The 14,607-nt window shown below is 41.5% G+C and overlaps 1 protein-coding gene across 1 annotated transcript in view; it reads left to right on the top strand.

Annotated features, from left to right (window-relative positions):
• The window catches only part of GRM5 (glutamate metabotropic receptor 5), a 419,932-nt gene that overhangs the window by 326,771 nt on the left and 78,554 nt on the right, over positions 1-14,607 (top strand). The window contains exon 4 of the mRNA XM_019496384.2: positions 3,948-4,183. Coding sequence (XP_019351929.1) covers positions 3,948-4,183 — 236 coding nt within the window. The remainder of the gene's footprint in view (positions 1-3,947; positions 4,184-14,607) is intronic.

A 14,607-nucleotide genomic window follows, 5' to 3' on the forward strand; every position in this document is an offset into this window, starting at 1 on the left:
GATATGTTCGGTCTGGCCCCAGGAAATCTCAGGGTCAAAAAAACCCATGCAAAAAGAAGTGGGGTGGTATACACAGGGACAGCGCACACTAGAGCCACACTCCAACTCCCAGCTAGGCTCTGAGTGGCAGGATTGCTGCTGCTGCAGCTCCAAGAGGCCCCCAGGACCCCAGATAAGGCTGCTGGAGCCCCCCCTACCCCACCTGGAGTAACTTGCCATGTGCCAGAGGGTGTCTGCCACAGATCTTCCTGGGAGACAAGTAGCAGTGGCATACGGTGTCCCAGTGCTAGCTGTTCCCAGGGAAATCAACATCCATGTGCATGTGAACGTAGCCAAAACATCAAAAGGTACCAGCATCCAGTACCAACATCCATTTTAGCCTGAACTGCTAGATAAGATAGTTTATAAATGCAGGCAGGTGCAAACCTGTTTGCTTTTATGCAAATTAGATGTTGCTATCAGCTTCTGACTTTTACTTGCTATCACAATCCCTTGTCAGCTGGACAGTGATTGGATATTTCAGAAGTAAATAGAATCAGTGATCCTATATGCAAGCTAATTGTGCAGGCACTCCTACTAAATATCATCTGAGAGGAAGCGCTGTATGTTGCACTGCTTAAAATTATGCACAACTTTCCTTTCCACTAAAACTCATTTCTTTTCGTGGAAAGGAAAGTTGTGCATATGTGTTGCAATATGAATGAAAGGAAGATTAAAACTGCATTACAGTCTAAGAAAAGCCTGCTAGTGAGCCATCTCTCCCTTTTTATTCTACATGCAGCCAAGAGTTAACAGGAGCTTGCCAAAAAGAGATGCACACATAATTTATCCACATACTTCCACCCAGGGAAGGGAGAAAATATCAGATCTTTGGCATAAAAGCACAAGGACCTGTTAATATTTTTAGAGCTTTTAAACAGCAGGAGAAAGAAATGGTATCATAGATCGACTAAATGGAAGATAAAGACAGCTAATCACTCAACAAACTTCCACTCTACTTGGTGCGGGGGACATTTGTCTCATTTGCTATTGATCAACTATTTGGCATGGAAAGGACTAGATCGGGGTAGAATGTCAATTCTATCATTATTATGTGGGTTAAAAACAGATTTCTGAATAAAAAGAAAGGCTTGGCTGTATCATTATGAATACATTCATTAACCTTAATAATACTGGAAAAAGATTTGAGGTGGGAGGGAAACTGGACAAAGGACAATCAATTCAACTGCCCATTAAATAACACATTTTTCAATTTCTAAAATAAAATGCAATGAGAGTGTTTAAAAGAATGTATGTCCATTTTTGTGTTATAATCATATACCTTATTTAGTAGCATAGTATGCACAGCATTTCTCTCGAAATTAGCCTTCTCTGCATGCTACTTCTATTTGGGCAGCACCAGGGGGCTGTCAACTGACTCCATGGCTTCTTATTATCTACTTGATTCCTGTTAATTTGTTTTTCACTCGGCAGGTGTTAACAACCTTCTCTCCTTTTTTATGGTCTTGATGTTCAAATAATCAAGCTATTTCTTCTTCAGCAATTTGTTTCCTCTTAGATATTCCTGGTCTCTCCCATTTCTCTTCTCTTATTTCACAGCAGCCTGTTTTTGGCTTCTTTTTTTTTCAAAACCCTAGATTTGCCTATGGAGCCCAGCCTTCAGGAGCAGTTTCAGTTTCAGCTTCAGCTTTCTGTTGAGCCAAAAGCTGAGAATTTATCTGTGAAAGGGTTTAAACCATAACTTTTGCCTGACCTGGAAAGGGAGGGCAAGTAAACTGGAGATTAGGCTCTGCCCCTGATGGACAAGGCCATAACTGGAAAAACATTTTTTTTTCTTCATTATGCTTTAATTATGCTTTCCCAAAAATAAGGTTCATCTTTTCCGTCTCCCTTCCTTTATCTCCTTGGAGATGTAGTGACTCAAAAAGTATGGTGATATTTAATTTGTATTACGCAGTGATTTTAAAATTGCTAGGCTGCTTTCTCTAATTTATAGTGGTTGTTTTCTGCCATTTAGGCTATAAGTACTGGCTATATTCTGTCCCCAAGTGTCCAATAAATAATTCCCCATAGGTCTCAGAGTTTCATAGGTCAGTAAACTCTTGCCTTTGTGAAACTAGTGAGATGGTTCTTGCATCACCATCATGTGCCTCTGGTCCAGAAAATGAGAGAGGATAAAGGAGCAGAGATTAAGTTTAGGACACCAAAGAACGGGGATTAAGAAAAGAGATTAGGTTTAGGACACCAAAATCCTCTGAGCTCTATCAGCCTCCATTTGTTGTCATAGGGGTCTTCAGACTATGCCTAAAGGATCTGGGAAAGATGACTATGATCAATCAAAAGTATGTGAATACCCACACTTACAATTCAAAAGGTAAACTGTGTTAGGCATCTAAAACATCATGTGTCAAATTTTTGCCAGATTTGTTGTTGTTATTATGCCGATTCACGTGTAAGTGCCATAAACATGCAGGTCTTTGTACTAACATTAGTAGAGTGTTGCTGTATAGCAGTTTTGTACTGCATTCTAGTGAAAGTAAACTAGACAAACCTTTCCACCTGTAGAGAAATTCCTCCATTGCATTTGGTTCTGAGAGAGATTGAAGTTGAGCTGTCCCTCATTCTGGCACATCCTCTGAAAACCCAAATCTATGACAATGGATCAATATAAATAAACAATGTATTATACATGGAACATTATAGACCAAAATCAGTTTTAATACATATCATTCTGAGACTAGAATGTGATATTTGCAGCTTGAATGTTGCATCTTTCCAGATGTGTCTACCATGGCTGTTTCCAGACATGGAGGGGTGTGTGCTTGCAGCGGCACAAATTTCTGCTGATACTTTGTGCCTCAGTGCACACCTGTGCATGTGTGCTTTGTTGTAGGACACATTGTCCTGCTTTGGGCAAACTGCCCTTGCTGAGCTCCTCCTGGCTCTCAGCATGCTGGAGCAGCAGGGGCCCGAATGGAGCAGTCGAAAGCCAAAGCATTTTGCTAGAAGACCAACCCTCCTCTTGTTCCAGCACATGCTATTTTCACATGCTCTGCACTGCTTTTGTTCCTGACATGTTTTTGTTAACGTGAAATCCCAATAGCAAATTTTGCTCCCACACTGCCTGCACATCTAGACTGATAAAATATTTGCTGATACAATTGCTTCCACCTGTAAGCTAAAGTGTAGGCAATGCTTTAATTTGATGTATATAACTCAACAGAAGACCTGAATGAAACTTCCTGAATGAAACTTTTCATTTTTTATGGAAATTTTTGTCAGAATTGTGATGTTCACTAAAAAAAAAATGTGTGGGAAAGAAAATCTCGCTGACATTTTTCTGGACATTTTGTTAATTTTTGTTTTTCTACCAAACTCTGTGGATGTAGACTAGAATTGATAAGGACTTCCTATCTGGTGATTGTGTGCATCTCTGCCATCCCACTTTTTTTTTCGCAATTTTGCTTTTTTTTTAAGCCAAGTACATATCTAGCTCACAACCACATTAATAATTGCATGAAATTTGGTCCAAATTGTCCCTGGCTGGGAATTTCTCTTCTCTTCAACATACTAACACATCCTATTTTAATGGTGAGCAATCTCCTTTTGATGTCAGCAGATGCAGAGGCAGCCTGCATCACCCTACTGCAACCTATATGGATCGGGGCAGTGCAGAGATGCACGTGCACACAGTTTCAGTATCATGACTGTAGTTTGTAATACTGATTCCTTGGATTAAGGGAAGAAGAACACAGTACATAAAATAGAAATTGCTGGATACTTCTAATATAAACAGTGCTAGTATTTCAACAATTTTTCCTCTCCAGCCTTCTGATGTGAGTGTGTTTCTATTTGCAAGGAAGCATTTCCCTCATTCCCTTGTTCTTTTGAATGGTGCAAGCAGCAGAATCTTCTCAGACTATTTTCTGTTTTATTTCTCTCCACAGTGATGGCTGGGCAGACAGGTACGATGTGACAGACGGATACCAGCGTGAAGCTGTTGGGGGAATAACGATCAAGCTTCAGTCTCCTGATGTGAAATGGTTTGATGATTATTACCTGCAGCTTCGGCCAGAAACCAATCACCGAAACCCATGGTTTCAGGAATTCTGGCAGCACAGGTTCCAGTGTCAATTGGAGGGGTCTCCTCAACAGAACTATAAATACAACAAGACTTGCACCAGTAAGCAGTTTTACTATTATTATTGAGTGCTAGTATTATTTTATCTAAAATCAATGCAAGTAAATGCCTAATTAATTACTGTCATGCTGAAGCAGTGAGGCCTGGAGAAATGGATTGTGGGACTGGAATTGGAAGGACTGGAGTTCTATCCCTTCTCTGTCCTGGAGATGAATTCAAATTCAGGTGCTAGAGTGCTGGTGTAGCGCTTCGCAGTTCATGTTCAATACCTTCTTCTACTTTTGACATGGGAAAGTCACTTAGAGCAAGATTTTCAGTGTGACTACTGAGGTCAAATTTTAAAAGTGGCATAGGGTCAGAATTTTAATAGAATTTTCAAAGATGCCTTCAACACCGAAGTCCCAACCATTTCTGAATATCTCCAGCAATAAGAGTTAACTATGTTACTTGGAAGTTAAGAAGATAGGGTAGATTTGCTCCAGACCAACTAAATTATGTATAGCACAAGCTTTTCTGAGCTGGAGCTCACTTAGTCAGATGTGATGAAATGACATGCATGGGCCAGTATGTAAAATGGAGATGGTGATTTGAATACAAAGTTAGAAAGGGAGGGAGAGAGAGGAGAGAATGGAGGAGGGCAGTGCTGGGAGAAACAAACACGCAAGTAACAAGTAATTCTCATGAAATGACTGCAGTTTTAATTACTTGAACCCTTATAAAAAATGGTCTCCTATGCTTCAGTTCTTCATTTGCAAAACAGAAATACTAGTATTCTGTACCTCAGAAGGGTAATGTCAGAATAATTCCATCTAAGATTATAAGGAGTTCATATTATGGTAGTAAGGAACTATGTAAGTACCTTAAACTTTCTTCTTCTGTTTTGGGGGTAATTGCTTCATTAGAATTGGTTAAAAGGATTTTGTTTAAACAGTTTTCCATAAAAAATTTCATTTCAATTCATTTATTTTCATGCAATACACTATGTAGATTTTGTGCGGTGGGGAAGGGGGGCTAGGGGGATAAGTTTTGTAATGTTGTTAGATCTTGCTCCCAAATAGTTCTTTTTGAGAAAAACAATGAAATGTTGTTTCAAGCATAATTTTTGTTGCAAATTTATTTCCTGTCAGGCACCTTTTAATTGTATTTTTACTTTCATGAGATTAGTTATAAATGTCAGTAATGTCAATAATTATAAAAATGATTACTATACCATATTTACTTGAATCTAAGATGACCCAAAATATAAGTTGACTCCCCAATTTTCTATATATGCAAAATTTATAAATTTGTTCTAATTTTCCTGGTAAAGAATCTAATTACTGAAGGCTTGCCTTTAATTTGTCCCTCTTCCACTGCTACAGTAGAAGGAAAATTTGGGGGGGGGGGGGAACAGGTAGGTAGCCTCTTTGTCCTCTGCCCCCTCCCCAACTTATTTCTGCCACAGCCCCTTCCCTCCCCTCTACAATCAAACATTGCTCTGCCTGAGCATAGGGAAGTTAGAGGTAGATTGAAAAACAATGACCTTAAAATAAACATCTTTGTTTTGCGTTTAGGAAAATTACTATGGATACCTATAGACTTAGTTTATCCAGAATTGATGCATTTCACCTTGTTGGGAAACTGCTGTAAGTTTTAGCATAGGTACTCCATAAACAACTTTTAAGCAGTATATTTGTACCTACTTCATATATAATAAAAACTGTGCATAACATTAGTCCAAAGCCAAAAGGTTTATGATTTATCATATAGTTCATTGGGCTGGGCCCCAGCAGTCTACTGTATTTCAAGCCCTGGTGACCCCACAGTTCACTACTGCTCAGTGTGTGTGTATGTACTCCTGATATCCCCCCTCCACAAAGAATCCATGTGCTAGTTATCTCCCCACTCATGACTAGAATCAGAGAATCATAGAGAATTAGGGTTGAAAGGCACCTCAGAAGGTCATTTAGTCCACACCCATGCTCAAAGCAGGATCATCACCAACTGGAACCAGGTATTCTTGTCCTAAGTCCTGGGATGCTCCAACAATTTATATGCAGATGAGGTCCAGAGCTACCTAGTTTACTCCACCTCATGGAGGGTGAGGCCACCCTAATCATGTGCAACAGGCTGAAAGAGAGTGTGACAGAGGGATTATTGGTGAACTGTTTGGGGCCTCATTTCATAATGTTCTCTAGGCACTGGAGTCTGGTGAAGAAACAGGGATAATTGAAAATAGGCAGGGGCAGTGCCAGCCTCTTCCCAGTGGGGGTGCTGAGATAGGCTAGACAGAAAATTGGGAGGGCTATACTATACATCTTCTGGCCAAACATATTTTTTTTTTAACAATACCCACCTAAACATGCATTTTATCTATGTTATCTGCAAAAGGAGAATAAAAATATATACTGTATGCAAACAGATAGGTCCAGGTTGGGCCGGGAGCACCATGCCTCTGCAGGCTGCAGGTGGGAACAGAGCGGGCTCAGATGCACAGGATGGGTGGCAGTGACCGGGTGGAGGGGGGAGAGCACTTAGGCAGGAGAGGCACTGGGAAGGGTGGCTATGAAGGGGCTAAGGCAAATTTTGGGGTGGCTATAACTACCCAAATCCTCCCTAGCACTGTTCCTAGAAATGGGAAAGAAAAGCACAGTTCATCTGTGGGAGTGAAGAGGAAATTGAAATGTATGCAGTGTAGTGACTCACCATGACTTGAAAAAGTCACCATCCGTACTGAGGGAGAACTGTGTGTAATGAGAGCTACCATGTATGTTATTCAGACAGGCTGCACTAACCTATCCTGGTGGTAGCATCCTATCATAGGCAGAACTTCTTGGCCACTCCTTGGCTAAGATCAATTGTAGTGGTTGGGTAGAGGCCTAGTTTTACTGCCTTGATCAATGCCAGGACAACAAGGGAATAATGACAGAGTGCTGGGATGGAGGAGCCCAGAACAGCATCAGCTGTGGTTTTAGAGTGGCAGTTAAGGAAGGGAAACTGGCCCAAGAGATGTGAAGTGAATCAGAGAGTGGAAGTAGAGATCAAGAGTCTGGTGGAGGATGGATAAAGATAGGAACACAGGGGACAAAAGAAGATAAAAAAGAAAGGTTTGGTGGGATTGGAGACTTTACTGAAGGAAGTAATGAGGGAAGAGCCCAATCAGCAGGAGGAACAGGAGAAAAAGAGGACAGGTGGTCAGGAGAGAGAAATGAGGAAGGAAAGACAAGTGTTTGAAGAGAAGAAAACTAGTGGGAGGAATAAACCAGACCCACAAAGAGAAAGGACATGGGAAGAAGCAAGAGATGGAGTGGCAGGTAATTTATGCCTGAGAATAAGAGCAATGAATAGATATGAGTTTATAGAGAAAATATTGTTTGATGTTTTAGATGTTAAAGTGGAACATTTGAATAGTCTTGTCACCTTTCCTGACTGGAAGTCTTGGGAATTTTTGTACTGGAGCTGTTAAGGTTATGGAAGGCATGTAGCAATAGGTGAGAAAGAAGAACTTAAGGAGATAAGATCTATTTCAAGAGAAAAGACTAGAGAAAGGGCAATGATTATTCAAATGTACATGGATATGGTGGAGATGGGTAGATAGAAAAATGGTTGGAGAATTATGTACAAAAAGTGATGTATGTTGAGAAGATATACGATAAATATGGTATATGGACAGGATCATGGAGAGCTCAAGTGGTAAAGAGGATGGATTAGATGAGTTCCAGCAGGATAATGCACTTAACATCAGTAATCCGAGTAGGGCCACACTGGGGGTTTACAATGTATTTCAGACAGCCTAAACTCTTTGGCAAGTGTGGGCAGGAAGTCCATCTGCCCACAGCTGGTATACAGTATGCTACAGATGTGAAGAGAAAGGGTACACAGTGGCAGAATGATAAGAAGTACTGAAGTGTCTTATTTTTTGGGCAGAGGGACACTTATAGTGGCAATGTCCCTGGTCCTTCTCAAATAAAGCTAGAGGATCTGGTACCTGATGCCTGGCTTCTCTTCCCCTTCCCCTTCCTCCTCTTGCTCCCAGCAAACATCCGCAACTGCCTGCCCTGTTTGCTGCCCCTGTTTTCTGTCATATTCAGCGTTGGCTGAATTTAATAAATTTCATAGTTGGTTTCCATTCCTGAGCACATGGTGGTTTTGGCAGCAGTTTCATGATAGACAATGTATTTAATGAGGTTTCCTTGTTTGCAAATACAAAACAAGGTTTGTTTGTTTTTTCCACTGTGCTGATTGGAGGGGAAAATCCATATTGTATTGAGCAAATATGATGAATATAAATAATGTTATATCAGCAGCAGCAGCAGCATGTCAAGTCATGCCATATCATGACAAAATAGCATGTGAAATAGCGTACTATTTTATTTTAAAAATCATTAAGGACTTACTACCGATTAAAATATCCTATTTTCTTTTTCTGTTGATGTGTTTGCCATTTGCATTCTAATGAAACATCCTGACCCTTGCAAGAAGATGGACTGTAAAAAGATGGCTATCGTATGTCTAGGACTTGAGGGGCTGTTTCCTTTTTTCACGTTTTCTTTTGTCCTTTGTCCTACTTCGTATTTTTTTAAATATTTCATCCAGCTTGGCAATGTTAGAAAGTTCTGAAAGGAGAGCCTGTGGGTCAGGCCACTCTCCTAGGAGTCGGGAGTGTGAATCCAGTCAGGCTGAGGAAGGTCTACAGCCTAGGTCATGTACTTCCTGGATGAGGGCTTTAACCACCAGGTTATGAAAGGTGAGCAGTGCTCTTCCAGGTATGTATTTGAATACAGGGCACTGACAGAGTATGGGTCATTTGTCACATGACCCGCCTCTTGAAAGTGCTCTACAGCCATGCCCTAACAGAAGTGCAGAGCATATTTAAAGTGCCTGATCATGTGACAAATTAACCCTCATTACATGAGGGTTCAGATGAAGGCACTCCAAAGTGGAGCACCTTCATTAACTTCTGTCTGATTTGGACTGGGCTGATGCATCCCAGCCCCGCCCCTGGTGCTGGCTGCATGACGGAAGGAGGGGAAGGGAGGGGATGTAACTCTGTGCTGGGGTTTGCCCAGCCTGTACGGGGTGGCTTGAAGCCCCCTCGAGGTAGGTAAGAAGAATCCAGTGAGACATCTAACATGAAAATGTGATAATATAGCAAGTAAAGAAAACACATGAAAAGCATCCCCAAATGGAAACAGGGCTTTTTCCTCTAATGTCTATCAACTTCTAATAAGTCTCTATCTCTTTGCATATATTTTGGTTCTTGCTGAGGTGAAAATTTTAACATCTGGACCATTTTTCTGTCACAGATTTTAGTATACAAGTTTTATCCAAGTAGGTGCCACTGTTGTTGCTAAGTATATTGCTTTTCTACCCCGCTGGAGCACTACAAAAAATGGGAAGTTTGCACATTTATCTGACTTGTTTTTCAAGTGGTCTCAGTTCCATGTTGCAGAAGGGCTGAAGTAAACTATCCTACTAAGCCAAGCATCCAAGCAAAGGATTTAAAATACAGGAGAGATATAATGACCCTAAAACACTAGGGATTTCACAAGAAATGGATTTTGCTTCCCCTTTGCACCAGTGAGATACTTTTTATTAATTAAGACCTGGATTCCACAAGGTATTGAAATGTATATAAGTTTAAGCAGGTGAGCAATACCATAGACATCAATGAACCTCTAAGACCATCATCAGATCACAAAAGATCCTAATTCCCTGACATTACATAGCTTTCAGCTCTTCAACCTAAGTTGCAACAGTTGAAAGTTCATGCATGCCTCTTTCACACATATACACACATTATCAGCAATCCCTTGATTTGAGGATGATCTCACTGATGTGTCTCCAGGTGACTTAAGAGTCCAGTCCTTGTGCCACATATCCATCTGCAGAAGTTGCAGGTCTTTTCACAGGAGAGAGTGGGATGTAGGCTAGGATTCCTTTTCTTTTCCTTCCTCTGCTCTCTCTCCTCTGGTTTGATGGCAAGACTCTTTATCTTGAAACAGGCTGCCATTTCATCATGGTTGTGGCACCATTGGAGTCAGTTGGCAGACAGTTCCTCCCAGCTCTTGAGATACGTCTTTATAGTGTTTCCTCTGGCCTCTGTGCGATCCCAGGCTGTAACTAGGCAATTGTTTTGGAAATTGAGAGTCAGGCACCCATACACAACATCCAGTCCAACAAAACTGATGTTTGGACCACAAACTCAATGATAGTAACATTGACTTCAGCAAGGTGGGTGGCTTCAGTGACACAGACCCACATAAACATGCAGGTCCACATTTCTAGGGCCTTTTTTCTGAGAAAACCCATCTTCCCATTAAGCAACAATGAAACCTCAACCCAAATAAGTCATAATGGGAAATTCTGACTACAGTGAAGCTAATTCACTGAGACCATTTTATGTATAGGGATTTTGTTAGTCTAGGGTTATTAACATGAGCAAATATGGCTCAAAATTATCATCAGCATTAATCATCATACTACTAGTAATTACATTTTGGCTGTTCCTCAAAGCCCTAATAAAAGAGTTGATTATGCTAGGTGCTATATAAATACTGTACATAAAGTCAGTCATTGTCCTCAATAACCTGAAGTGGAAGTATCAGACAATAGAAAACCAGTAGGAATAGTCAATGAGTATGGGCCAGAAGGACAGGAAATAGTCTCAGCACACAAGCAGACAAACCATTGTCAATGCTTTGTAGATAACACAGCTAAGGAAAAATCTAAGTAGAGTTGGAAGAAAGACAATGAGAGAGATTTGTGTGGGTTTTGGGGAGCTCACCCAAATTTTAGGGGCAGAATGGGAGAAAGCACAAAGGTGCTTATTTGAGAATTTAACAAGGAGTTATTAGGAACCTGGCATCATCAAGATAGTGGATGAGAGATGAAAAGTGAGTGGAGGCTGAGCCATAAAATTCTTGAAGCAACTTCTGTTTTATGTCCTAGAGCTGGCAGAACCAGTAGAAGGATGCAAAGAGAAGTGAAATTGAGAATATCTTTCCATTAATGATTGAACCACTTGGTTTCACAATACCTAAAAACATAAATGGAAACAAACAAACAATCGTCAAATGTATAAAAGGTTGTTATAAAAAAGATGCTGATATCCAGGGCCATTCATGTTTTCCAGTGTCATAAATCATAGAAAAAGAAGTAATCAGTTTAATTTGAGAGACGATAATTTAGGTTAGATATTAGGAAAAGGCATTAAAATAGTACAGGCACAGAAAAGCCAAATGCAAAAATATCTACACTTTTTTACTAAAACTCATCCAGTTGGAATTACACATACTTCTTATAAGGTCAAGAGGACTCCTAGGTTGTTGGAGTTCAGAATCTAATCAGAAATTTTGTCAAAAGTAAGCTCCTGACAAATGGCTTTTGGATAGGATGTTGGAATAAAATATGAATGCAATTTCATTCCATTCCAGCACTGTAAGCATTGGTGGGCTAAAAACAAACTCCCAAATCCATAAATGGTTTTGTCTAGCTGTATCACAGCTAATATGAACAAAATCTCTGTGTAACCCATTTGCTTACCCTGAACCTCTATAATTAACCTAATTTGAGGGGCATCCCTCATTGTACCTGTATTGCACAACAAACATGGCAAGTTCTAACTTCTATCGTTTCCATCAGAAATAAAGAAAAAAGTTATAAAATGGAGTTTATTAGAAGTTCATTTACATTTTGCCTAAGAATTACAAGCATTTTAAATTATCCTACTTGAATGATTATTTGTTTCTAGCGTGGCGAATTATTTCCCATATTTGGGCCTTATCAGGTTGAGTGGCATAGTCAAGACCTAGATTTTAGTGAAAACAATCCCAAACCCAAAGTTCAGATCTGCATCTAGACCTCAAAATCAAGGGTGTTGATGCAGTTCAGCTCTTGGAGTTTTTAATTTAGCCAGCTGTAGCCAGGCCAGCTACAGAGTTCAGATATGAATCTGAACTTTTTCAAAGTCAGTATTTTATTATTTCAAGACAGACACATCTCCAGTTTTTAGTGTCACTCAGAGAAGAAGGAAGCAGCCTAGCATTGTGGAGAGCTCTATACAATACTATATACCAGGCCTCTGCAAAGCAGCTAGTATTTTCTTCGGATTCGGCCGATTTAGGGGACAGTAATTCGATTAGGTGATTATCTAAGAGCATATCTGTGAGGGAGCAGCAGGGGAGATTATGCTTAGGGGCAACCAACTTTGGTTCATTAGAGGCAGGTCCTGTCAAACCAACCTGGTGGCCTTCTATGACCAGGTCACAAAATCCTTGGACACAGGTGTCGCGGTGGATGTAGTCTTTCTGGAATTTAGGAAAGCCTTCGACACTGTCTCTCACCCCATTCTCATTAAAAAATTAGGCGATTGACATGGGCTGCCAATGTGAGAACACAGTCAGGAAGGCTAACCGTACCTTGTCACGCATCCACAGATGCATCACGAGCAGGTCCAAGGAGGTGATCCTCCCCCTCTATGAGGCACTGGTCTGGCCACTGTTGGAGTACTGCATCCAGTTCTTGGTGCCACGCTTCAGAAGAGATGTGGCTAGCATTGAGAAGGTCTAGAGGAGGGCCACTCACATGATCAGGGGACAGCAGAGCAGGCCCTATGAGGGGAGGCTACGGGACCTGAACCTGTTCAGCCTCCACAAGAGAAGGCTGAGAGAGGATCTGGTGGCTGTCTATAAACTGGCCAAGGGGGACCAGCAGGCAATGGGAGAGTCCCTGTTCCCCTGAGCACAACTGGGAGTAACAAGGAATAACGTCCATAAGTTGACTGAGAGTAGATTCAGGGTACATATCAGGAGACACTACTTCACAGTCAGGGCAGCTAGGATCTGGAATCAACTTCCAAGGGAAGTGGTGCTGGCTCCTACCCTGGGGGTCTTCAAAAGGATGCTAGATAATCACCTAGCCAAAGTCATTTGACCCCAGCATCCTTTCCTGCCCATGGCAGAGGGTCAGACTTGATGATCTGATCAGATCCCTTCCGACCCTACCAACTGTGAAACTATGAATCACTGTCCTGATTCGATTCGGATGAATCTGATTTGAAGATTCAGCTGCTGCCAAATCTCCGAATCTCTGAATCAGCCAGGCCAGGCCCTTCCCCTGCCCACTCTCCCAGCCTGGCAATGGCTGCCCTGCCCGCCCCAGTTCCCGGCACTTGGGGGAAAAAAGCCCCTACTCAGCAGGTGCTGCCAGGCAGTGAGTCCCAGGGCTTTTTTTTTTTTTTTTTTTCCTTAAAGGGCTGGAACTGGCTTGAGCAGGGGACACATGGCGGGGCTGGGGGAGTGAAGGAGGGTCAGGGGGCTCATGCCGAGCCCCCCATGCGGTTTGGGTCAGTGGGGAGCAGCGGGGATCGCACCCTACTTGACAGCACCTGGTGAGCACTGGGGCTTTTTTTTAAAGTACCAAGCTGGGGCAGGCAGGGCAGCCATGGGGGAGGGTTGGGGGGGGTCAGGGGGCTAGGGGAGTGGGCAGGGGTCAGGAGGGCTGGCAGGGGTCCCCCCATGGTCCCCTCCTCCCTCCCCCAGGATCCCCTTCCCCAAGCCTAGTACTTACCAGCTCAGAGTGCGCTGTAGCTCCCTGCAGCTCGGGAACTGTCCGAATCTTCAAAGCTTTCTGAATCTTTTCCGAAGATTTGGAGAGCTTTGTATCATTTTGGACCCTTAAATTGGTCCCCTGATTCGATTCAGATTTGGCCAGGCTCCTCCGAATGGAATCACCACCTGAAGCTTCGCACAGCCCTGCTACATACTGTCTGATGAAAGATTTTTTGTGTTGTTCCTCATTTCAGCATTTTCTTCACAACCTTTTCCTTCCTCCTATGGCTGCTATTTCCAAATTCTGCAAACTCCTCTGAATGCTGACTTAAAAGATAAATCTACCTTTCTTCCACCCTCTTGCCCCTGCCTGCCATGTATGCTGGCATCTTTTGCTAATGTATGTTTACGATTTGATCTTTTATAACATTGTTCCATCTCCCGGTATATACTGAATATCTGAACCTAAGCCTTAATGGCTGCTTGGAAAGTCTTAATACCATAGCCAAGGAAGATGATGGAGTCACTTTATTATTAAGAGTTAACATACATTATAAGTGCATAAGGGACCTGTAGTATTTCTTATGATTAAGTGGCACAAGTTCTTTAGTTTTTTTTTCTTTCGACAGCATATTTTCAAGACAGATACAAGTATGCCATGCAGTGTTTACAAATACACCACATATAATACATGCATTTAATGTTCATAAGTGTAGATTTTGTATTGAAATACAAAGAAATTGAGTTTTGTAGAAACTGAAAGGATAATTGTGCTCTTTAAAAAAATAGTCTTAGGAGATGGATATTTACCTCAATTATTTGCAGCCTGATTGTCACTTTATTATTCTCAACCTCATTTTCACCCAACATAATTAGGGTTTGTTTTTTTTTTTCATTTACTTTAATTAGATTTCAGGCATTTAGGTGCCTAAAAAT

The sequence above is a fragment of the Alligator mississippiensis genome, chromosome 1 (genome assembly GCF_030867095.1).
Source record: "Alligator mississippiensis isolate rAllMis1 chromosome 1, rAllMis1, whole genome shotgun sequence".
Taxonomy (NCBI): Eukaryota; Metazoa; Chordata; order Crocodylia; family Alligatoridae; genus Alligator; species Alligator mississippiensis.